Source organism: Lactuca serriola, chromosome 6 (genome assembly GCF_051521515.1).
Source record: "Lactuca serriola cultivar US96UC23 chromosome 6, Lser_US96UC23_V15, whole genome shotgun sequence".
Classification (NCBI taxonomy): Eukaryota; Viridiplantae; Streptophyta; class Magnoliopsida; order Asterales; family Asteraceae; genus Lactuca; species Lactuca serriola.
In genome coordinates, this window is record NC_136413.1 from 175,576,238 (window position 1) to 175,603,385 (window position 27,148).

Consider the following 27,148-nt stretch of genomic DNA (forward strand, 5'->3'; position numbering starts at 1 on the left):
TGTTATTAACCAAAATGAGAATCCTTTTGAAAAACTTTTTGATTTTGAGGAAAATACCTTTGTCCATTGTTTTGAAAACAATTTTCTGAATTCATTTTGTTATTTTGAAAAACATTCATCTCTTGAACATTTTTCTAAACAAGATTTGAAACCTTAATATTCATTTCTCATTTGCTTTTTGAAGAACTTTTTCTTTTTGCAAAAACCCATTTTTTTATTGAGAACATTCTTTTCAACATTTTTCAAATCATCTTGAGAAAACAGCATCCTTGAACCATCTCTTTCCTCTAGATCCACATCTTCATGTTTAGAAAACAACACGCCATGTGTGGGATGATGTAATTACTCATCATTTGATCCGGAAGACCATATCTTATAAGTTCCTTCCCTGTCTTCAGTACCTTTATCCATGAATGAATGATTCTTTGTTTGAGCACAAACTTCTTGAAGCCTCTTCACATAATAAGCTTTCTCCTTCACTTTCTCTTTCTTTTCTTCTTTCTTCCTTAACATACAATGTTTTGCCAGATGATTGTAACCATTACAATAGTTGAAGTTGTACCACGAATCACCTTTCAATTACATCTCAGACTTCTTCTATTCTTCTTTCTTCTTAACTTTCGCATCTCCTTTCTGACTTTCACCAACATTCGACATCAGCTTCTTCTCCAAGTTATTTTTGAAATTTCCACTTATCAACTTACTGAAGAACTTTTTCACCATATTATTCGAATAGTATGAAACAATTTCATCATCGGAATTATGAAGAAAACCATATTCGCCTTCTTTCACATCTTCTTCAAACTTATCTTCCTTCATATTTTTTTTGGACATCAAAGTCATTCAACCTCCAAAATTCATCTTGTTTTCTTCAGGAATCTCCATCACCTTTGATTCATGTGCTTTTAGAATGTTGTAGATATTTCATAAGGAGTATGTGTCGAAATTCTTATGTATCCTTATCATCAAACAAATGTTTACCCATTCCTTTCTAAGTCAAAAAAAACAAAGGTTAGATTGAACTCTAGTGTTGTATGACTTACTCCATATAGACTACATTTGAATATTAACTCGTTCAGCCTGTCATAGTATGTCATCATACTTTCGTTCTATTTTTTCTAAAAACCTTCTAATTCAGATAAGCATTTCGACATAGAGCTCTTCTTCGTTCTTTCTTTTCCTTGATATTTTTCTTACAAAGTATCCCAAATCAGCTTAGCAGTCTTGAAACCACGAACATAATTGTAAACGATGGGTGCAAGAGCTCCTCGCAGTTCACGGAGGCATTTTTTGTCATTCCCTTTCATCTTATTCCCTTGCACAGTTATATCCTCATCTACTCCAACCTTACCAACTGCTTGAACCAAATCTACACGATAAGGTTCAGTCTCGATCAATCTCCACAGATCCTCATCGATACAATTGACATAATCCTCCATACGATCAGCCCACTGATCATAGTATGTGATAAACCACTACAAGAAAAAGACCTTTTACGATGCGCAAACCATGAAACTCATTGATTTATGTTATGCAAAAGAGAGTGACATTAAAAAAGTGTCATCTCTTCAAAAAATTTAAAGATTTAGGTCACGCATTATTGCGTGCCCTTAAATTAGTTTCGTAAGAAAAAAAAATTAAAAGCACGGAGGGTGCTGTATCTTAAATGCGCGTCCTCTGTAAGTGTCGCTTTATAATTTTACAAATGCACATCTCTTTATCCCAAAATTTAAAGGATCTAGGGCTTTTTTCAAGAACATTACAATAACTCACTCACTCAGTGCTCTCTACAATCGATCTGTTCCGCGACCTCACGTCGCCTTGCCGGCAAACTCAGCTCACTTCTCCAGCCTTCCTTGTTTCCGCTATTTTGCCCTAGGTGTGTTCTTTTCCCCAAAAAAGTTATCGCCGCTCTTCCTCCCCCTTCCTACATCAAGCATTGCTTTCTTCAATCCCTTGGACTCCGACCGCCGCCACCTGTTCCTTCCCGTTTTTCGATGTCGATCAAGGCAACAGGCAATCCATCGTTGGAGTTTTGTATGTCGTTTTCTCCACTCGCCCTTACCGGAAGCATGCAAAATTCGAACATGAAAATTTGATCTCCTCTGCTTCACGAAGGTGACTGGTTGCCTGGATTGTGTTCTTCTTCCCTAAATGACAACCCCACATCTTTCTTCCTCATCTGCGCACCACTCCTCCTTCGTCTGTCTCTGTCGATGATAATGACATCTTATGTTCAAAGTCGTAATTTTGAGGTATTAATTCATCCCTCTTCTACTAAATTACTTAATTAATTAGTTTTCCATAATATAGCAATAGTGTGAACTATTTTCTTTAGCTTCGTTTGAATTCAGATTCTATTCCAATATATATTTTGCAAACTCATATACAGTTAAGTGTGCATAATTACCTCTTTCATTATTCACTTCTTCATTGCAGCTTGAATTGTTTTTGGAGTTTACACTCTATTTGTATGTATGCACGGAAAGTGTTTATTAAAATGCTTAAACAAAATATACCCCTGTTATGTTTTGTTCTTCTTCATGCTTCTTGTCATATTATTTTATTGTGTTTTGGTGTAATGTTATGGTTTTATATAGCATGTTGGTTCCCGTTTCCATATGGTGATACCCTTTATTTTACTTAAATCTACATCAAATTAAATCTCATATTATTCTTTTTTTTGCTTATTTCATTTTTGCCCTTTTTCTTCTACAACACCTTTTGATGGTGCATTGCTTCTATCAAGTGTCCTAATTGTTCAACATCTCAAATGCTATACAACTCCTGAGATTAGTTGATTTTTTCATAACATAGTTTTGTAATATCAAGATTTTAGATATTCTTTAATGAAAAAATATATCTATTTGTAACTATATATGTTTTTACAGTTTATATATTCATTTACTTTTCTGATTTTGATGCTTTGGTTTGTTTATATGTAAGAAGAGTAAAGCTGATTTTAATCGGAACAACCGTGGGTTTGTTTATATATAACATTTTTTCAGGGGTAATTTCGTCATTAAAAACCGTTCTTATAATGTGATTTCTCTAAAAAAAATCATTTCAGGGTGTTGAAAGTTCATGCACACAATGAATTTTGTAAAGCTGTAAGATTTATCAATAAAGGACGTTGTAATGAACCAACATTGTTTATACTTTATATACTCTTGAACCATGTAATTTACTTTTTTACCCTCAGTAGCAACATACTTCTATATTTCATACAAATAATAAAAAGAGTAAAGTATGTTTCTATTTCTTTAAACTTGATTATGAATGTGTGTTTTTGTTATCAGTGATCCTCACAGGTTCTCCAAATTGTTGTATTCTTGCAACTGATATGGAAACAGGACCTCTAGTTGCTCGTCTTGAAAATTCTCATGAGTAGGTGTTTTTTATTATTTTATTATTTCTTAATTATATATAATTATCATATTTGCTTTAACAATAAATATTTTTTAGGAAAGTTGTGAACAGGCTAGTTAATCTCACAGAAACAACAATTGCTTCTGGAGGTGATGAAGGGCATATAAAGGTTACTTGTTTGTTATTATATTTTTCCTTTATTTAGTAATATCTTTTTCTTTTATTATTATTGTTATTATTATTTCATATTTTGATTTTTTAAATGTGGGTATGAGATACAAGACAGCAGACATGCTGCAATTCATTTAAAGTTCATAAAGAGTATATTACTGATATGATCTTTGAGCCTGATTCCATGAAACTATTGGGAACAAGGTAGGAAAAAATGTCCCTTTTTTAATATTTATTTATAAATTTCTTATTTTTTATGGAAAATTCCATGTAAGCCATTTTAACAATGAAATCATTTTTGTTTTCTGTAACACCGTGAATTTTCAAAATAATTTTTCACAAATATAAAAACATTTCTCATTTAGTTTCATAAAACATTAAGTTCAAAATCCCAATTCACATCATACAAAATCCCAAGACCACATATATATCAAAGAATCCCATGCGTGTGTACTGATCAAGCCGGCGCCTTCCCACGGTCATCGCTAGTACCTGAAACAACAAAACTAACACTGTAAGCACGAAGCTTAGTGAGTTCCCCAAAATACCACACACATAACACATATTAGCCACTCGAGGCTATAACTCTATGGGTCCATGCACCCAACTCTGTGAACCCTCAGGTTCTAACTCTGGGAACCTTCCGGTTCCAACTCTATAAACATGCACAACATAAATCACATAGAAATAATGCAGTACAACACATCACATAGACATAACACACAAATACTCTGATCACATAACTCTGGTTACCTACTCAATGTAATGTATAGTGAGAAGACTCACCTCGCGTATCTCGGTATCTCACGAATCCTGGAATCCCTCGTGCTCGATCCTCCGAGCTCTAATCCTCCTATAACATCATACATCTCTAATTAACACTTTTATCACTAAGGTTGACTATCCCTAAGAAGTCAACACAGGTCAACTCTGGTCAATGGTCAACGGTCAACGGTCAACTTTGACCGGACTCGGCGAGTGCACTAGAGCGACTCGGCGAGTCTAGACGTTTTCACCAACTCGCTAGGATTCCCTTTTTGACACGTCGAGTACTCCCCTGACTCGACGAGTTCCACCTGGAAGAATCGCGGGGCCACCCCGACTCAACTCGCCGAGTCTCAAGAACAACTCGCCGAGTTCCAGTTCGACTCAATACACCTCTCAACCCTCTCTAACTCCCCCTGACTCACTGAGTCACCCCATAACTCGGTTGGACCTCTCACTGAGCGATCTAAGGGCAATCTTCAAGCTACTCGCCGAGTCTGTTCGTCGGACTCGGCGAGTCCATGCCATGCAACAACTCAAACTTGCTTCTGAGGTCAGATACGCTCCAACAATTCATACATCTGGCCTTCCTAAGCTGATTCATCATGTAAAGTCCTTATCTTGGTGTTCATAACACACCCCATGGCTCATAAATGGTGTTTTGACCTTTAGGCATAAGGATACCAATCCAAAACCCCCATGGATTCACAAAAAGCTTGGCAAAAGGGACACTCTGGATCTCCAAGGGTCCATATCTATAATCTAAATCGCTTAAGGGACCAAGGAAGCACTAGATCTAGCCACAAAAGGGCTCAATAAGCCCTAAATCAATATAACATCAACATAGCAGAGAATAGCTCGAAGATAGTACCTCAAATGTGATGTTCTGGACCCCAAACCCTCAGGAAGTGGCTCCTCTTGCTTCCCCTTAGCTGATTCTCCCTTTCCCTTGGAAGATGACACCTCCAAGATCAATAACGGCTTCCTACTTTGCTCCAAACGCTCAAACTCGCTAGGGTTTCACTCAAGGGACTGGTGAGCACAAATGACGGCCATAAGGCCCTTTATATAAGTCCCAAAACCAAGAAATTAGGGTTTCATTAAACAGCGCGGACTCGCCGAGTCCAGGCGCGAACCCGCGTCCAGAATCGCGATCCTACTCGGCGAGTCTGAGCTCCAACTCGCCGAGTCCCCTCACAAAACATCAAAATTGTAAGCATAAAAGATACCTGGAAATCGTGAATTTTCAAAATAATTTTTCTCAAATATAAAAACATTTCTCACTTAGCTTCATAAAACATTAAGTTCAAAATCCCAATTCACATCATACAAAATCCCAAGACCACATATATATCAAAGAATCCCATGCGTGTGTACTGATCAAGCCGGCGCCTTCCCACGGTCATCGCTAGTACCTGAAACATCAAAACTAACACTGTAAGCACGAAGCTTAGTGAGTTCCCCAAAATACCACACACATAACACATATTAGCCACTCGAGGCTATAACTCTATGGGTCCGTGCACCCAAATCTGTGAACCCTCAGGTTCTAACTCTGGGAACCTTCCGGTTCCAACTCTATAAACATGCACAACATAAATCACATAGAAATAATGCAGTACAACACATCACATACACATAGCATACAAATACTCTGATCACATAACTCTAGTTACCTACTCAATGTAAAGTATAGTGAGAAGACTCACCTCGCGTTTCTCGGTATCTCACGAATCATGGAATCCCTCGTGCTCGATCCTCCGAGCTCTAATCCTCCTATAACATCATACATCTCTAATTAACACTTTTATCACTAAGGTTGACTATCCCTAAGAAGTTAACACAGGTCAACTCTGGTCAATGATCAACGGTCAACGGTCAACTTTGACCGGACTCGGCGAGTGCACTAGAGCGACTCGACAAGTCTAGATGTTTTCACCAACTATCTAGGATTCCCTTTTTGACACGTCGAGTACTCCCCTGACTCGATGAGTTCCACTTGGAAGAATCGCGGGGCCACCCCGACTCAACTCGCCGAGTCTCAAGAACAACTCGGCGAGTTCCAGTTCGACTCAATACACCTCTCAACCCTCTCTAACTCCCCCTGACTCACTGAGTCACCCCATAACTCGGCTGGACCACTCACTGAGCGATCTTAGGGCAATCTTCAAGCTACTCGCCGAGTCTGTTCGTCGGACTCGGCGAGTCCATGCCATGCAACAACTCAAACTTGCTTCTGAGGTCAGATCCGCTCCAACAATTCATAGATCTGGCCTTCCGAAGCTGATTCATCACGTAAAGTCCTTATCTTGGTGTTCATAACACACCCCATGGCTCATAAATTGTGTTTTGACCTTTAGGCATAAGGATTCCAATCCAAAACCCCCATGGATTCACAAAAAGCTTGGCAAAAGGGACACTCTGGACCACCAAGGGTCCATATCTATAATCTAAATCGCTTAAGGGACCAAGGAAGCACTAGATCTAGCCACAAAAGGGCTCAATAAGCCCTAAATCAATATAACATCAACATAGCAGAGAATAGCTCGAAGATAGTACCTCAAATGTGATGTTCTGGACCCCAAACCCTCAGGAAGTGGCTCCTCTTGCTTCCCCTTAGCTGATTCTCCCTTTCCCTTGGAAGATGACACCTCCAAGATCAATAACGGCTTCCTACTTTGCTCCAAACGCTCAAACTCGCTAGGGTTTCACTCAAGGGACTGGTGAGCACAAATGACGGCCATAAGGCCCTTTATATAGGTCCCAAACCCAAGAAATTAGGGTTTCATTAAACAGCACGGACTCGCCGAGTCCATACCTTGGACTCGCCGAGTCCATACCTTGGACTCGCCGAGTCCAGGCGCGAACCCGCGTCCAGAATCGCGATCCTACTCGGCGAGTCTGAGCTCCAACTCGCCGAGTCCCCTCACAAAACATCAAAATTGTAAGCATAAAAGATACCTGGAAATCGTGAATTTTCAAAATAATTTTTCACAAATATAAAAACATTTCTCACTTAGCTTCATAAAACATTAAGTTCAAAATCCCAATTCACATCATACAAAATCCCAAGACCACATATATATCAAAGAATCCCATGCGTGTGTACTGATCAAGCCGGCGCCTTCCCACGGTCATCGCTAGTACCTGAAACAACAAGACTAACACTGTAAGCACGAAGCTTAGTGAGTTCCCCAAAATACCACACACATAACACATATTAGCCACTCGAGGCTATAACTCTATGGGTCCGTGCACCCAACTCTGTGAACCCTCAGGTTCTAACTCTGGGAACCTTCCGGTTCCAACTCTATAAACATGCACAACATAAATCACATAGAAATAATGCAGTACAACACATCACATACACATAGCATACAAATACTCTGATCACATAACTCTAGTTACCTACTCAATGTAAAGTATAGTGAGAAGACTCACCTCGCGTTTCTCGGTATCTCACGAATCCTGGAATCCCTCGTGCTCGATCCTCCGAGCTCTAATCCTCCTATAACATCATACATCTCTAATTAACACTTTTATCACTAAGGTTGACTATCCCTAAGAAGTCAACACAGGTCAACTCTGGTCAATGGTCAACGGTCAACGGTCAACTTTGACCGGACTCGGCGAGTGCACTAGAGCGACTCGGCAAGTCTAGACGTTTTCACCAACTCTCTAGGATTCCCTTTTTGACACGTCGAGTACTCCCCTGACTCGATGAGTTCCACCTGGAAGAATCGCGGGGCCACCCCGACTCAACTCGCCGAGTCTCAAGAACAACTCGGCGAGTTCCAGTTCGACTCAATACACCTCTCAACCCTCTCTAACTCCCCCTGACTCACTGAGTCACCCCATAACTCGGCTGGACCACTCACTGAGCGATCTTAGGGCAATCTTCAAGCTACTCGCCGAGTCTGTTCGTCGGACTCGGCGAGTCCATGCCATGCAAAACCTCAAACTTACTTCTGAGGTCAGATCCGCTCCAACAATTCATAGATCTGGCCTTCCTAAGCTGATTCATCACGTAAAGTCCTTATCTTGGTGTTCATAACACACCCCATGGCTCATAAATTGTGTTTTGACCTTTAGACATAAGGATTCCAATCCAAAACCCCCATGGATTCACAAAAAGCTTGGCAAAAGGGACACTCTGGACCTCCAAGGGTCCATATCTATAATCTAAATCGCTTAAGGGACCAAGGAAGCACTAGATCTAGCCACAAAAGGGCTCAATAAGCCCTAAATCAATATAACATCAACATAGCAGAGAATAGCTCGAAGATAGTACCTCAAATGTGATGTTCTCGACCCCAAACCCTCAGGAAGTGGCTCCTCTTGCTTCCCCTTAGCTGATTCTCCCTTTCCCTTGCAAGATGACACCTCCAAGATCAATAACGGCTTCCTACTTTGCTCCAAACGCTCAAACTCGCTAGGGTTTCACTCAAGGGACTGGTGAGCACAAATGACGGCCATAAGGCCCTTTATATAGGTCCCAAACCCAAGAAATTAGGGTTTCATTAAACAGCACGGACTCGCCGAGTCCATACCTTGGACTCGCCGAGTCCAGGCGCGAACCCGCGTCCAGAATCGCGATCCTACTCGGCGAGTCTGAGCTCCAACTCGCCGAGTCCCCTCACAAAACATCAAAATTGTAAGCATAAAAGATACCTGGAAATCGTGAATTTTCAAAATAATTTTTCACAAATATAAAAACATTTCTCACTTAGCTTCATAAAACATTAAGTTCAAAATCCCAATTCACATCATACAAAATCCCAAGACCACATATATATCAAAGAATCCCATGCGTGTGTACTGATCAAGCCGGCGCCTTCCCACGGTCATCGCTAGTACCTGAAACAACAAGACTAACACTGTAAGCACGAAGCTTAGTGAGTTCCCCAAAATACCACACACATAACACATATTAGCCACTCGAGGCTATAACTCTATGGGTCCGTGCACCCAACTCTGTGAACCCTCAGGTTCTAACTCTGGGAACCTTCCGGTTCCAACTCTATAAACATGCACAACATAAATCACATAGAAATAATGCAGTACAACACATCACATACACATAGCATACAAATACTCTGATCACATAACTCTAGTTACCTACTCAATGTAAAGTATAGTGAGAAGACTCACCTCGCGTTTCTCGGTATCTCACGAATCCTGGAATCCCTCGTGCTCGATCCTCCGAGCTCTAATCCTCCTATAACATCATACATCTCTAATTAACACTTTTATCACTAAGGTTGACTATCCCTAAGAAGTCAACACAGGTCAACTCTGGTCAATGGTCAATGGTCAACGGTCAACTTTGACCGGACTCGGTGAGTGCACTAGAGCGACTCGGCAAGTCTAGACGTTTTCATCAACTCTCTAGGATTCCCTTTTTGACACGTCGAGTACTCCCCTGACTCGATGAGTTCCACCTGGAAGAATCGCGGGGCCACCCCGACTCAACTCGCCGAGTCTCAAGAACAACTCGGCGAGTTCCAGTTCGACTCAATACACCTCTCAACCCTCTCTTACTCCCCCTGACTCACTGAGTCACCCCATAACTCGGCTGGACCACTCACTGAGTGATCTTAGGGCAATCTTCAAGCTACTCGCCGAGTCTGTTCGTCGGACTCGGTGAGTCCATGCCATGCAACAACTCAAACTTGCTTCTGAGGTCAGATCCGCTCCAACAATTCATAGATCTGGCCTTCCTAAGCTGATTCATCACGTAAAGTCCTTATCTTGGTGTTCATAACACACCCCATGGCTCATAAATTGTGTTTTGACCATTAGGCATAAGGATTCCAATCCAAAACCCCCATGGATTCACAAAAAGCTTGGCAAAAGGGACACTCTGGACCTCCAAGGGTCCATATCTATAATCTAAATCGCTTAACGGACCAAGGAAGCACTAGATCTAGCCACAAAAGGGCTCAATAAGCCCTAAATCAATATAACATCAACATAGCAGAGAATAGCTCGAAGATAGTACCTCAAATGTGATGTTCTCGACCCCAAACCCTCAGGAAGTGGCTCCTCTTGCTTCCCCTTAGCTGATTCTCCCTTTCCCTTGCAAGATGACACCTCCAAGATCAATAACGGCTTCCTACTTTGCTCCAAACGCTCAAACTCGCTAGGGTTTCACTCAAGGGACTGGTGAGCACAAATGACGGCCATAAGGCCCTTTATATAGGTCCCAAACCCAAGAAATTAGGGTTTCATTAAACAGCACGGACTCGCCGAGTCCATACCTTGGACTCGCCGAGTCCAGGCGCGAACCCGCGTCCAGAATCGCAATCCTACTCGGCGAGTCTGAGCTCCAACTCGCCGAGTCCCCTCACAAAACATCAAAATTGTAAGCATAAAAGATACCTGGAAATCGTGAATTTTCAAAATAATTTTTCACAAATATAAAAACATTTCTCACTTAGCTTCATAAAACATTAAGTTCAAAATCCCAATTCACATCATACAAAATCCCAAGACCACATATATATCAAAGAATCCCATGCGTGTGTACTGATCAAGCCGGCGCCTTCCCACGGTCATCGCTAGTACCTGAAACAACAAGACTAACACTGTAAGCACGAAGCTTAGTGAGTTCCCCAAAATACCACACACATAACACATATTAGCCACTCGAGGCTATAACTCTATGGGTCCGTGCACCCAACTCTGTGAACCCTCAGGTTCTAACTCTGGGAACCTTCCGGTTCCAACTCTATAAACATGCACAACATAAATCACATAGAAATAATGCAGTACAACACATCACATACACATAGCATACAAATACTCTGATCACATAACTCTAGTTACCTACTCAATGTAAAGTATAGTGAGAAGACTCACCTCGCGTTTCTCGGTATCTCACGAATCCTGGAATCCCTCGTGCTCGATCCTCCGAGCTCTAATCCTCCTATAACATCATACATCTCTAATTAACACTTTTATCACTAAGGTTGACTATCCCTAAGAAGTCAACACAGGTCAACTCTGGTCAATGGTCAACGGTCAACGGTCAACTTTGACCGGACTCGGCGAGTGCACTAGAGCGACTCGGCAAGTCTAGACGTTTTCACCAACTCTCTAGGATTCCCTTTTTGACACGTCGAGTACTCCCCTGACTCGATGAGTTCCACCTGGAAGAATCGCGGGGCCACCCCGACTCAACTCGCCGAGTCTCAAGAACAACTCGGCGAGTTCCAGTTCGACTCAATACACCTCTCAACCCTCTCTAACTCCCCCTGACTCACTGAGTCACCCCATAACTCGGCTGGACCACTCACTGAGCGATCTTAGGGCAATCTTCAAGCTACTCGCCGAGTCTGTTCGTCGGACTCGGCGAGTCCATGCCATGCAAAACCTCAAACTTACTTCTGAGGTCAGATCCGCTCCAACAATTCATAGATCTGGCCTTCCTAAGCTGATTCATCACGTAAAGTCCTTATCTTGGTGTTCATAACACACCCCATGGCTCATAAATTGTGTTTTGACCTTTAGACATAAGGATTCCAATCCAAAACCCCCATGGATTCACAAAAAGCTTGGCAAAAGGGACACTCTGGACCTCCAAGGGTCCATATCTATAATCTAAATCGCTTAAGGGACCAAGGAAGCACTAGATCTAGCCACAAAAGGGCTCAATAAGCCCTAAATCAATATAACATCAACATAGCAGAGAATAGCTCGAAGATAGTACCTCAAATGTGATGTTCTCGACCCCAAACCCTCAGGAAGTGGCTCCTCTTGCTTCCCCTTAGCTGATTCTCCCTTTCCCTTGCAAGATGACACCTCCAAGATCAATAACGGCTTCCTACTTTGCTCCAAACGCTCAAACTCGCTAGGGTTTCACTCAAGGGACTGGTGAGCACAAATGACGGCCATAAGGCCCTTTATATAGGTCCCAAACCCAAGAAATTAGGGTTTCATTAAACAGCACGGACTCGCCGAGTCCATACCTTGGACTCGCCGAGTCCAGGCGCGAACCCGCGTCCAGAATCGCGATCCTACTCGGCGAGTCTGAGCTCCAACTCGCCGAGTCCCCTCACAAAACATCAAAATTGTAAGCATAAAAGATACCTGGAAATCGTGAATTTTCAAAATAATTTTTCACAAATATAAAAACATTTCTCACTTAGCTTCATAAAACATTAAGTTCAAAATCCCAATTCACATCATACAAAATCCCAAGACCACATATATATCAAAGAATCCCATGCGTGTGTACTGATCAAGCCGGCGCCTTCCCACGGTCATCGCTAGTACCTGAAACAACAAGACTAACACTGTAAGCACGAAGCTTAGTGAGTTCCCCAAAATACCACACACATAACACATATTAGCCACTCGAGGCTATAACTCTATGGGTCCGTGCACCCAACTCTGTGAACCCTCAGGTTCTAACTCTGGGAACCTTCCGGTTCCAACTCTATAAACATGCACAACATAAATCACATAGAAATAATGCAGTACAACACATCACATACACATAGCATACAAATACTCTGATCACATAACTCTAGTTACCTACTCAATGTAAAGTATAGTGAGAAGACTCACCTCGCGTTTCTCGGTATCTCACGAATCCTGGAATCCCTCGTGCTCGATCCTCCGAGCTCTAATCCTCCTATAACATCATACATCTCTAATTAACACTTTTATCACTAAGGTTGACTATCCCTAAGAAGTCAACACAGGTCAACTCTGGTCAATGGTCAATGGTCAACGGTCAACTTTGACCGGACTCGGTGAGTGCACTAGAGCGACTCGGCAAGTCTAGACGTTTTCATCAACTCTCTAGGATTCCCTTTTTGACACGTCGAGTACTCCCCTGACTCGATGAGTTCCACCTGGAAGAATCGCGGGGCCACCCCGACTCAACTCGCCGAGTCTCAAGAACAACTCGGCGAGTTCCAGTTCGACTCAATACACCTCTCAACCCTCTCTTACTCCCCCTGACTCACTGAGTCACCCCATAACTCGGCTGGACCACTCACTGAGTGATCTTAGGGCAATCTTCAAGCTACTCGCCGAGTCTGTTCGTCGGACTCGGTGAGTCCATGCCATGCAACAACTCAAACTTGCTTCTGAGGTCAGATCCGCTCCAACAATTCATAGATCTGGCCTTCCTAAGCTGATTCATCACGTAAAGTCCTTATCTTGGTGTTCATAACACACCCCATGGCTCATAAATTGTGTTTTGACCATTAGGCATAAGGATTCCAATCCAAAACCCCCATGGATTCACAAAAAGCTTGGCAAAAGGGACACTCTGGACCTCCAAGGGTCCATATCTATAATCTAAATCGCTTAACGGACCAAGGAAGCACTAGATCTAGCCACAAAAGGGCTCAATAAGCCCTAAATCAATATAACATCAACATAGCAGAGAATAGCTCGAAGATAGTACCTCAAATGTGATGTTCTCGACCCCAAACCCTCAGGAAGTGGCTCCTCTTGCTTCCCCTTAGCTGATTCTCCCTTTCCCTTGCAAGATGACACCTCCAAGATCAATAACGGCTTCCTACTTTGCTCCAAACGCTCAAACTCGCTAGGGTTTCACTCAAGGGACTGGTGAGCACAAATGACGGCCATAAGGCCCTTTATATAGGTCCCAAACCCAAGAAATTAGGGTTTCATTAAACAGCACGGACTCGCCGAGTCCATACCTTGGACTCGCCGAGTCCAGGCGCGAACCCGCGTCCAGAATCGCAATCCTACTCGGCGAGTCTGAGCTCCAACTCGCCGAGTCCCCTCACAAAACATCAAAATTGTAAGCATAAAAGATACCTGGAAATCGTGAATTTTCAAAATAATTTTTCACAAATATAAAAACATTTCTCACTTAGCTTCATAAAACATTAAGTTCAAAATCCCAATTCACATCATACAAAATCCCAAGACCACATATATATCAAAGAATCCCATGCGTGTGTACTGATCAAGCCGGCGCCTTCCCACGGTCATCGCTAGTACCTGAAACAACAAGACTAACACTGTAAGCACGAAGCTTAGTGAGTTCCCCAAAATACCACACACATAACACATATTAGCCACTCGAGGCTATAACTCTATGGGTCCGTGCACCCAACTCTGTGAACCCTCAGGTTCTAACTCTGGGAACCTTCCGGTTCCAACTCTATAAACATGCACAACATAAATCACATAGAAATAATGCAGTACAACACATCACATACACATAGCATACAAATACTCTGATCACATAACTCTAGTTACCTACTCAATGTAAAGTATAGTGAGAAGACTCACCTCGCGTTTCTCGGTATCTCACGAATCCTGGAATCCCTCGTGCTCGATCCTCCGAGCTCTAATCCTCCTATAACATCATACATCTCTAATTAACACTTTTATCACTAAGGTTGACTATCCCTAAGAAGTCAACACAGGTCAACTCTGGTCAATGGTCAACGGTCAACGGTCAACTTTGACCGGACTCGGCGAGTGCACTAGAGCGACTCGGCAAGTCTAGACGTTTTCACCAACTCTCTAGGATTCCCTTTTTGACACGTCGAGTACTCCCCTGACTCGATGAGTTCCACCTGGAAGAATCGCGGGGCCACCCCGACTCAACTCGCCGAGTCTCAAGAACAACTCGGCGAGTTCCAGTTCGACTCAATACACCTCTCAACCCTCTCTAACTCCCCCTGACTCACTGAGTCACCCCATAACTCGGCTGGACCACTCACTGAGCGATCTTAGGGCAATCTTCAAGCTACTCGCCGAGTCTGTTCGTCGGACTCGGCGAGTCCATGCCATGCAACAACTCAAACTTACTTCTGAGGTCAGATCCGCTCCAACAATTCATAGATCTGGCCTTCCTAAGCTGATTCATCACGTAAAGTCCTTATCTTGGTGTTCATAACACACCCCATGGCTCATAAATTGTGTTTTGACCTTTAGACATAAGGATTCCAATCCAAAACCCCCATGGATTCACAAAAAGCTTGGCAAAAGGGACACTCTGGACCTCCAAGGGTCCATATCTATAATCTAAATCGCTTAAGGGACCAAGGAAGCACTAGATCTAGCCACAAAAGGGCTCAATAAGCCCTAAATCAATATAACATCAACATAGCAGAGAATAGCTCGAAGATAGTACCTCAAATGTGATGTTCTCGACCCCAAACCCTCAGGAAGTGGCTCCTCTTGCTTCCCCTTAGCTGATTCTCCCTTTCCCTTGCAAGATGACACCTCCAAGATCAATAACGGCTTCCTACTTTGCTCCAAACGCTCAAACTCGCTAGGGTTTCACTCAAGGGACTGGTGAGCACAAATGACGGCCATAAGGCCCTTTATATAGGTCCCAAACCCAAGAAATTAGGGTTTCATTAAACAGCACGGACTCGCCGAGTCCATACCTTGGACTCGCCGAGTCCAGGCGCGAACCCGCGTCCAGAATCGCAATCCTACTCGGCGAGTCTGAGCTCCAACTCGCCGAGTCCCCTCACAAAACATCAAAATTGTAAGCATAAAAGATACCTGGAAATCGTGAATTTTCAAAATAATTTTTCACAAATATAAAAACATTTCTCACTTAGCTTCATAAAACATTAAGTTCAAAATCCCAATTCACATCATACAAAATCCCAAGACCACATATATATCAAAGAATCCCATGCGTGTGTACTGATCAAGCCGGCGCCTTCCCACGGTCATCGCTAGTACCTGAAACAACAAGACTAACACTGTAAGCACGAAGCTTAGTGAGTTCCCCAAAATACCACACACATAACACATATTAGCCACTCGAGGCTATAACTCTATGGGTCCGTGCACCCAACTCTGTGAACCCTCAGGTTCTAACTCTGGGAACCTTCCGGTTCCAACTCTATAAACATGCACAACATAAATCACATAGAAATAATGCAGTACAACACATCACATACACATAGCATACAAATACTCTGATCACATAACTCTAGTTACCTACTCAATGTAAAGTATAGTGAGAAGACTCACCTCGCGTTTCTCGGTATCTCACGAATCCTGGAATCCCTCGTGCTCGATCCTCCGAGCTCTAATCCTCCTATAACATCATACATCTCTAATTAACACTTTTATCACTAAGGTTGACTATCCCTAAGAAGTCAACACAGGTCAACTCTGGTCAATGGTCAACGGTCAACGGTCAACTTTGACCGGACTCGGCGAGTGCACTAGAGCGACTTGGCAAGTCTAGACGTTTTCACCAACTCTCTAGGATTCCCTTTTTGACACGTCGAGTACTCCCCTGACTCGATGAGTTCCACCTGGAAGAATCGCGGGGCCACCCCGACTCAACTCGCCGAGTCTCAAGAACAACTCGGCGAGTTCCAGTTCGACTCAATACACCTCTCAACCCTCTCTAACTCCCCCTGACTCACTGAGTCACCCCATAACTCGGCTGGACCACTCACTGAGCGATCTTAGGGCAATCTTCAAGCTACTCGCCGAGTCTGTTCGTCGGACTCGGCGAGTCCATGCCATGCAACAACTCAAACTTACTTCTGAGGTCAGATCCGCTCCAACAATTCATAGATCTGGCCTTCCTAAGCTGATTCATCACGTAAAGTCCTTATCTTGGTGTTCATAACACACCCCATGGCTCATAAATTGTGTTTTGACCTTTAGACATAAGGATTCCAATCCAAAACCCCCATGGATTCACAAAAAGCTTGGCAAAAGGGACACTCTGGACCTCCAAGGGTCCATATCTATAATCTAAATCGCTTAAGGGACCAAGGAAGCACTAGATCTAGCCACAAAAGGGCTCAATAAGCCCTAAATCAATATAACATCAACATAGCAGAGAATAGCTCGAAGATAGTACCTCAAATGTGATGTTCTCGACCCCAAACCCTCAGGAAGTGGCTCCTCTTGCTTCCCCTTAGCTGATTCTCCCTTTCCCTTGCAAGATGACACCTCCAAGATCAATAACGGCTTCCTACTTTGCTCCAAACGCTCAAACTCGCTAGGGTTTCACTCAAGGGACTGGTGAGCACAAATGACGGCCATAAGGCCCTTTATATAGGTCCCAAACCCAAGAAATTAGGGTTTCATTAAACAGCACGGACTCGCCGAGTCCATACCTTGGACTCGCCGAGTCCAGGCGCGAACCCGCGTCCAGAATCGCAATCCTACTCGGCGAGTCTGAGCTCCAACTCGCCGAGTCCCCTCACAAAACATCAAAATTGTAAGCATAAAAGATACCTGGAAATCGTGAATTTTCAAAATAATTTTTCACAAATATAAAAACATTTCTCACTTAGCTTCATAAAACATTAAGTTCAAAATCCCAATTCACATCATACAAAATCCCAAGACCACATATATATCAAAGAATCCCATGCGTGTGTACTGATCAAGCCGGCGCCTTCCCACGGTCATCGCTAGTACCTGAAACAACAAGACTAACACTGTAAGCACGAAGCTTAGTGAGTTCCCCAAAATACCACACACATAACACATATTAGCCACTCGAGGCTATAACTCTATGGGTCCGTGCACCCAACTCTGTGAACCCTCAGGTTCTAACTCTGGGAACCTTCCGGTTCCAACTCTATAAACATGCACAACATAAATCACATAGAAATAATGCAGTACAACACATCACATACACATAGCATACAAATACTCTGATCACATAACTCTAGTTACCTACTCAATGTAAAGTATAGTGAGAAGACTCACCTCGCGTTTCTCGGTATCTCACGAATCCTGGAATCCCTCGTGCTCGATCCTCCGAGCTCTAATCCTCCTATAACATCATACATCTCTAATTAACACTTTTATCACTAAGGTTGACTATCCCTAAGAAGTCAACACAGGTCAACTCTGGTCAATGGTCAACGGTCAACGGTCAACTTTGACCGGACTCGGCGAGTGCACTAGAGCGACTCGGCAAGTCTAGACGTTTTCACCAACTCTCTAGGATTCCCTTTTTGACACGTCGAGTACTCCCCTGACTCGATGAGTTCCACCTGGAAGAATCGCGGGGCCACCCCGACTCAACTCGCCGAGTCTCAAGAACAACTCGGCGAGTTCCAGTTCGACTCAATACACCTCTCAACCCTCTCTAACTCCCCCTGACTCACTGAGTCACCCCATAACTCGGCTGGACCACTCACTGAGCGATCTTAGGGCAATCTTCAAGCTACTCGCCGAGTCTGTTCGTCGGACTCGGCGAGTCCATGCCATGCAACAACTCAAACTTACTTCTGAGGTCAGATCCGCTCCAACAATTCATAGATCTGGCCTTCCTAAGCTGATTCATCACGTAAAGTCCTTATCTTGGTGTTCATAACACACCCCATGGCTCATAAATTGTGTTTTGACCTTTAGACATAAGGATTCCAATCCAAAACCCCCATGGATTCACAAAAAGCTTGGCAAAAGGGACACTCTGGACCTCCAAGGGTCCATATCTATAATCTAAATCGCTTAAGGGACCAAGGAAGCACTAGATCTAGCCACAAAAGGGCTCAATAAGCCCTAAATCAATATAACATCAACATAGCAGAGAATAGCTCGAAGATAGTACCTCAAATGTGATGTTCTCGACCCCAAACCCTCAGGAAGTGGCTCCTCTTGCTTCCCCTTAGCTGATTCTCCCTTTCCCTTGCAAGATGACACCTCCAAGATCAATAACGGCTTCCTACTTTGCTCCAAACGCTCAAACTCGCTAGGGTTTCACTCAAGGGACTGGTGAGCACAAATGACGGCCATAAGGCCCTTTATATAGGTCCCAAACCCAAGAAATTAGGGTTTCATTAAACAGCACGGACTCGCCGAGTCCATACCTTGGACTCGCCGAGTCCAGGCGCGAACCCGCGTCCAGAATCGCAATCCTACTCGGCGAGTCTGAGCTCCAACTCGCCGAGTCCCCTCACAAAACATCAAAATTGTAAGCATAAAAGATACCTGGAAATCGTGAATTTTCAAAATAATTTTTCACAAATATAAAAACATTTCTCACTTAGCTTCATAAAACATTAAGTTCAAAATCCCAATTCACATCATACAAAATCCCAAGACCACATATATATCAAAGAATCCCATGCGTGTGTACTGATCAAGCCGGCGCCTTCCCACGGTCATCGCTAGTACCTGAAACAACAAGACTAACACTGTAAGCACGAAGCTTAGTGAGTTCCCCAAAATACCACACACATAACACATATTAGCCACTCGAGGCTATAACTCTATGGGTCCGTGCACCCAACTCTGTGAACCCTCAGGTTCTAACTCTGGGAACCTTCCGGTTCCAACTCTATAAACATGCACAACATAAATCACATAGAAATAATGCAGTACAACACATCACATACACATAGCATACAAATACTCTGATCACATAACTCTAGTTACCTACTCAATGTAAAGTATAGTGAGAAGACTCACCTCGCGTTTCTCGGTATCTCACGAATCCTGGAATCCCTCGTGCTCGATCCTCCGAGCTCTAATCCTCCTATAACATCATACATCTCTAATTAACACTTTTATCACTAAGGTTGACTATCCCTAAGAAGTCAACACAGGTCAACTCTGGTCAATGGTCAACGGTCAACGGTCAACTTTGACCGGACTCGGCGAGTGCACTAGAGCGACTCGGCAAGTCTAGACGTTTTCACCAACTCTCTAGGATTCCCTTTTTGACACGTCGAGTACTCCCCTGACTCGATGAGTTCCACCTGGAAGAATCGCGGGGCCACCCCGACTCAACTCGCCGAGTCTCAAGAACAACTCGGCGAGTTCCAGTTCGACTCAATACACCTCTCAACCCTCTCTAACTCCCCCTGACTCACTGAGTCACCCCATAACTCGGCTGGACCACTCACTGAGCGATCTTAGGGCAATCTTCAAGCTACTCGCCGAGTCTGTTCGTCGGACTCGGCGAGTCCATGCCATGCAACAACTCAAACTTACTTCTGAGGTCAGATCCGCTCCAACAATTCATAGATCTGGCCTTCCTAAGCTGATTCATCACGTAAAGTCCTTATCTTGGTGTTCATAACACACCCCATGGCTCATAAATTGTGTTTTGACCTTTAGACATAAGGATTCCAATCCAAAACCCCCATGGATTCACAAAAAGCTTGGCAAAAGGGACACTCTGGACCTCCAAGGGTCCATATCTATAATCTAAATCGCTTAAGGGACCAAGGAAGCACTAGATCTAGCCACAAAAGGGCTCAATAAGCCCTAAATCAATATAACATCAACATAGCAGAGAATAGCTCGAAGATAGTACCTCAAATGTGATGTTCTCGACCCCAAACCCTCAGGAAGTGGCTCCTCTTGCTTCCCCTTAGCTGATTCTCCCTTTCCCTTGCAAGATGACACCTCCAAGATCAATAACGGCTTCCTACTTTGCTCCAAACGCTCAAACTCGCTAGGGTTTCACTCAAGGGACTGGTGAGCACAAATGACGGCCATAAGGCCCTTTATATAGGTCCCAAACCCAAGAAATTAGGGTTTCATTAAACAGCACGGACTCGCCGAGTCCATACCTTGGACTCGCCGAGTCCAGGCGCGAACCCGCGTCCAGAATCGCAATCCTACTCGGCGAGTCTGAGCTCCAACTCGCCGAGTCCCCTCACAAAACATCAAAATTGTAAGCATAAAAGATACCTGGAAATCGTGAATTTTCAAAATAATTTTTCACAAATATAAAAACATTTCTCACTTAGCTTCATAAAACATTAAGTTCAAAATCCCAATTCACACCATACAAAATCCCAAGACCACATATATATCAAAGAATCCCATGCGTGTGTACTGATCAAGCCGGCGCCTTCCCACGGTCATCGCTAGTACCTGAAACAACAAGACTAACACTGTAAGCACGAAGCTTAGTGAGTTCCCCAAAATACCACACACATAACACATATTAGCCACTCGAGGCTATAACTCTATGGGTCCGTGCACCCAACTCTGTGAACCCTCAGGTTCTAACTCTGGGAACCTTCCGGTTCCAACTCTATAAACATGCACAACATAAATCACATAGAAATAATGCAGTACAACACATCACATACACATAGCATACAAATACTCTGATCACATAACTCTAGTTACCTACTCAATGTAAAGTATAGTGAGAAGACTCACCTCGCGTTTCTCGGTATCTCACGAATCCTGGAATCCCTCGTGCTCGATCCTCCGAGCTCTAATCCTCCTATAACATCATACATCTCTAATTAACACTTTTATCACTAAGGTTGACTATCCCTAAGAAGTCAACACAGGTCAACTCTGGTCAATGGTCAACGGTCAACGGTCAACTTTGACCGGACTCGGCGAGTGCACTAGAGCGACTCGGCAAGTCTAGACGTTTTCACCAACTCTCTAGGATTCCCTTTTTGACACGTCGAGTACTCCCCTGACTCGATGAGTTCCACCTGGAAGAATCGCGGGGCCACCCCGACTCAACTCGCCGAGTCTCAAGAACAACTCGGCGAGTTCCAGTTCGACTCAATACACCTCTCAACCCTCTCTAACTCCCCCTGACTCACTGAGTCACCCCATAACTCGGCTGGACCACTCACTGAGCGATCTTAGGGCAATCTTCAAGCTACTCGCCGAGTCTGTTCGTCGGACTCGGCGAGTCCATGCCATGCAACAACTCAAACTTACTTCTGAGGTCAGATCCGCTCCAACAATTCATAGATCTGGCCTTCCTAAGCTGATTCATCACGTAAAGTCCTTATCTTGGTGTTCATAACACACCCCATGGCTCATAAATTGTGTTTTGACCTTTAGACATAAGGATTCCAATCCAAAACCCCCCATGGATTCACAAAAAGCTTGGCAAAAGGGACACTCTGGACCTCCAAGGGTCCATATCTATAATCTAAATCGCTTAAGGGACCAAGGAAGCACTAGATCTAGCCACAAAAGGGCTCAATAAGCCCTAAATCAATATAACATCAACATAGCAGAGAATAGCTCGAAGATAGTACCTCAAATGTGATGTTCTCGACCCCAAACCCTCAGGAAGTGGCTCCTCTTGCTTCCCCTTAGCTGATTCTCCCTTTCCCTTGCAAGATGACACCTCCAAGATCAATAACGGCTTCCTACTTTGCTCCAAACGCTCAAACTCGCTAGGGTTTCACTCAAGGGACTGGTGAGCACAAATGACGGCCATAAGGCCCTTTATATAGGTCCCAAACCCAAGAAATTAGGGTTTCATTAAACAACACGGACTCGCCGAGTCCATACCTTGGACTCGCCGAGTCCAGGCGCGAACCCGCGTCCAGAATCGCGATCCTACTCGGCGAGTCTGAGCTCCAACTCGCCGAGTCCCCTCACAAAACATCAAAATTGTAAGCATAAAAGATACCTGGAAATCGTGAATTTTCAAAATAATTTTTCACAAATATAAAAACATTTCTCACTTAGCTTCATAAAACATTAAGTTCAAAATCCCAATTCACATCATACAAAATCCCAAGACCACATATATATCAAAGAATCCCATGCGTGTGTACTGATCAAGCCGGCGCCTTCCCACGGTCATCGCTAGTACCTGAAACAACAAGACTAACACTGTAAGCACGAAGCTTAGTGAGTTCCCCAAAATACCACACACATAACACATATTAGCCACTCGAGGCTATAACTCTATGGGTCCGTGCACCCAACTCTGTGAACCCTCAGGTTCTAACTCTGGGAACCTTCCGGTTCCAACTCTATAAACATGCACAACATAAATCACATAGAAATAATGCAGTACAACACATCACATACACATAGCATACAAATACTCTGATCACATAACTCTGGTTACCTACTCAATGTAAAGTATAGTGAGAAGACTCACCTCGCATATCTCGGTATCTCACGAATCCTGGAATCCCTCGTGCTCGATCCTTCGAGCTCTAATCCTCCTATAACATCATACATCTCTAATTAACACTTTTATCACTAAGGTTGACTATCCCTAAGAAGTCAACACAGGTCAACTCTGGTCAATGGTCAACGGTCAACGGTCAACTTTGACCGGACTCGGTGAGTGCACTAGAGCGACTCGGCAAGTCTAGACGTTTTCACCAACTCTCTAGGATTCCCTTTTTGACACGTCGAGTACTCCCCTGACTCGACGAGTTCCACCTGGAAGAATCGAGGGGCCACCCCGACTCAACTCGCTGAGTCTCAAGAACAACTCGGCGAGTTCCAGTTCGACTCAATACACCTCTCAACCCTCAATAACTCCCCCTAACTCACCGAGTCACCCCATAACTCGGTTGGACCACTCACTGAGCGAGCTAAGGGCCATCTTCAAGCTACTCGTCGAGTCTGTTCGTCGGACTGGGCGAGTCCATGCCATGCAACAACTCAAACTTGCTTCTGAGGCCAGATCCGCTCCAACAATTCATAGATCTGGCCTTCCTAAGCTGATTCATCACGTAAAGTCCTTATCTTGGTGTTCATAACACATCCCATGACTCATAAATGGTGTTTTGACCTTTAGGCAAAAGGATTCCAATCCAAAACCCCCATGGATTCACAAAAAGCTTGGCAAAAGGGACATTCTGGACCTCCAAGGGTCCATATCTATAATCTAAATCGCTTAAGGGACCAAGGAGGCACTAGATCTAGCCACAAAAGGGCTCAATAAGCCCTAAATCAATATAACATCAACATAGCAGAGAATAGCTCGAAGATAGTACCTCAAATGTGATGTTCTGGACCCCAAACCCTCAGGAAGTGGCTCCTCTTGCTTCCCCTTAGCTGATTCTCCCTTTCCCTTGGAAGATGACACCTCCAAGATCAATAACGGCTTCCTACTTTGCTCCAAACGCTCAAACTCGCTAGGGTTTCACTCAAGGGACTGGTGAGCACAAATGACGGCCATAAGGCCCTTTAAATAGGTCCCAAACCCGAGAAATTAGGGTTTCATTAAACAGCGCGAACTCGCCGAGTCCAGGCACGAACCCACGTCCAGAATCGCGATCCTACTCGGCGAGTCTGAGCTCCAACTCGCCGAGTCCCCTCACAAAACATCAAAATTGAAAGCATAAAAGATACCTGGAAATCCGGGCTGTTACATTTTCATTTATTTTTTTTGTAGTGGAGATGGCACTATATCTTTTTGTAACCTACAAAGTAGCAAGGTAATTGGTTTTCAATGTTTTGTCTGTACAAAAAACGTAAATACCCTCATCATCAAAATAGCTATAGAAAATCATGTCTGTTAGTACTATTTTTGACGAGGAGAGCATCCATGTCTTTTGCACAAAGAGAGTTTGTTGGGTTGGAATATAAAATAAAATTATGTTCCATTGATGAGATAAATATAATAATTAATAAGTCTAATTTTTTTTATCATTTTTTCAGGTTCAAACCCAATCAGAGTTTTCTGAAGATGAACCATTATCAATAGTGATAGTGAAGGTATATTTTTGAGACCAACTCTTTTAGTAGAGAGTGATAATAGAATGTAGGTTAAATTACACTTTTGGTCCCTGTGGTTAGTTGAAATTTACAAATATGGTCCGTTTTTCATTTTTAACCTTTTTCGTCCCTAAAAAGTCTTTTTGTCACACTTTTAGTCCCTGAAATTGATGCCTTTTGAAAAGTGTTATGAAAGATGACATGTGCGTTTTTTTACATGAGGTTAATATTAGTCTTTTTCATATTAATATGGGGTTATTTTTGTTTCTCAGAATGGTAGAAAAGTTATATGTGGGACTGAAAGCGGGGCCATGTTATTATACTCATGGGTTTTTTCAAGGATCGCAGGTAATTCTCAATGCAAATTTGTATTTTGGAGAGCATTTACATCTTTTATACAGATTTAACTCATTTATTTGTAATTTATATCGATCGCTTTACTGGTCTTTCTCCAAATCCAGTAAACGCCTTGTTGAAGGTGAGAATAAAGTTTTCGTTTGTATTTAAATGATTACAAATTATCAATATTCTTTTATTAATTACAAATTACTGATTTTCCCCTTTCCGATATTGTTTAGCTTGATGAAGAGAGGGTTATCACTGGAACCGAAAATGGTCTCATCAGATGCTTCATCAATACCACAAAGCAAACAAACAAACAGTGTTAATAGATTATAAGCCATATCCAAGAACAATTAAAGGAAAAATCAGGAAAATCAGAGTAAGATAATAATTCCACTTTTAGGATTGTAATTGGAACTCATTATGCATGTTTATTTTGTATGCATAGAATGGGAGAAGACACCTCACTTCTTCATGAAATGAGGTATCACAGGACCTCATTGTTAACACATATTCTAGAAAGAAACATAATCTTCTGGTATTCCACAACCCTTCAGAATTTTACTTTTAAGACCACTAACCTTATATTTACATCTAACAAGAAATGTAAATTAAATTTACAGTGCATACATCCAGTTTTAGCAGCACTTCTTCGTGTAAAGGACATGCAAGTAGAACTTGAAACCCATGTCAATGAAGAAAATTTCTCTAAGGTGCACTTTTTTATTTTTTTTAGAATTTCTTTTTATCATAGCAGTGTAAAAAATAAATATACAATCTTGTTATGTACAGACATTCTAGGTCTTGTCTGAGTACCTCCAACTTCTGGATAGCTTATCAGAGCAATCAACTATACAAGAGATGAGTCGTGGTGTGGAGGTAAGATTAATAAGATACCCTTCATATACATTCATCATTATCCTATATTACTTTGCCAACTGGACATATATTTGTACATCATCTATACTGATACAGTCATCACAAACTTACATTGTAGATATGGATTGGAAGAACTCTACAGAAGTTGGATTCACTTTTATTGGGGGTGTATCAAGACTTTAAAGTTCAGATCATGAACATTGTTTTGAACATGGATGAGAACACAATAGGGGAGGATGTTAAACATAACCCTAAGGTATCCCTATTCTTTTCTCCGGAGCATGTAAAATTCTGAATTATTTGATTGAGAATCATAGTTTTGCGTTTTCAAGTTTACATGTGGATCACACTTTCTTGGGTAAACGTTATTTTGTATGCGTTTAAACTTGTCTTCTTCCTGAATTCTTTTTCTTTGTAAGTTTAGCCTTATTCTTTTCTTGAATTAAGTGTTGTCTGGAGAGTGTTGTATGAACACCAATAAATCAGAAAAAATTTCCTTCTTTTTCTTATATGAACAATACATAGTCATAGTTTGAGTTAATTAGTTGCTTATTTTGTTTATTAGTTGTTTGTTTTTTAGCTTATTATAGTCACTGATTGGTTTCTTGTTATGCTTAAATCTTAACAGCTATCATGGCAACCTTCAACAGTAGTTTTGGACCGGCACCTTCTTGCAAAAAATATCGTGTACGCGTTCTTGTGCTGCTATTGTGGATTCGGGAACATCCTTGCTTACTGGTCCAACTGTATGTATCTCACGTGAAGCTTCTGTTAGAATTATTAATCCTAGAGATTTCAATCTTTTCATATTTCTTGTATCTAATTAGTTTGTAAATATCCGTTACAACTTTTATTGATTTGTTTTATCTTTCCATGGAACGATTATTTGTATGACATTAAATTTTGTGCAATGGATTGTATTTTTGTATATGATATTTTATTTATTAAGAGACATTCAATGCAAATTTAATTTAAAAATTAGTAAATCTATAAATAATATTTTTTAAACATATAAAATTATGATACGCAAAAATGTGTGTCATCTTCATTTATGACATGGCCTTTCTTGAAAGGGGCTTTAATGATACGCAATGCGAGTCATAAATGCGTGTCATCTTCCTTTATGACAGGGCCTTCCTTGATACGCATTGTGTGTCATAAATGTGCGTCGTAAATCGTGTGTCGTAACTGCGCGTCATAGAGCACAAAGTGGCGG

At 42.5% G+C, this 27,148-nt stretch overlaps 1 protein-coding gene across 1 annotated transcript; it reads left to right on the forward strand.

The window, feature by feature from the left end:
- Positions 1-1,997: 1,997 nt before the first annotated feature.
- LOC145060425 (WD repeat-containing protein 55-like) lies at positions 1,998-26,557 on the forward strand. The gene is made up of 15 exons (XM_079008094.1): positions 1,998-2,037; positions 2,892-2,985; positions 3,071-3,135; positions 3,300-3,387; positions 3,466-3,545; positions 3,645-3,744; positions 24,389-24,431; positions 24,655-24,711; positions 24,984-25,040; positions 25,091-25,189; positions 25,290-25,374; positions 25,690-25,766; positions 25,855-25,932; positions 26,051-26,188; positions 26,513-26,557. Exons 1-15 carry the CDS (start codon positions 1,998-2,000, stop codon positions 26,555-26,557), a joined length of 1,146 nt encoding a protein of 381 aa, XP_078864220.1.
- The last annotated feature ends 591 nt before the right edge of the window (positions 26,558-27,148 follow it).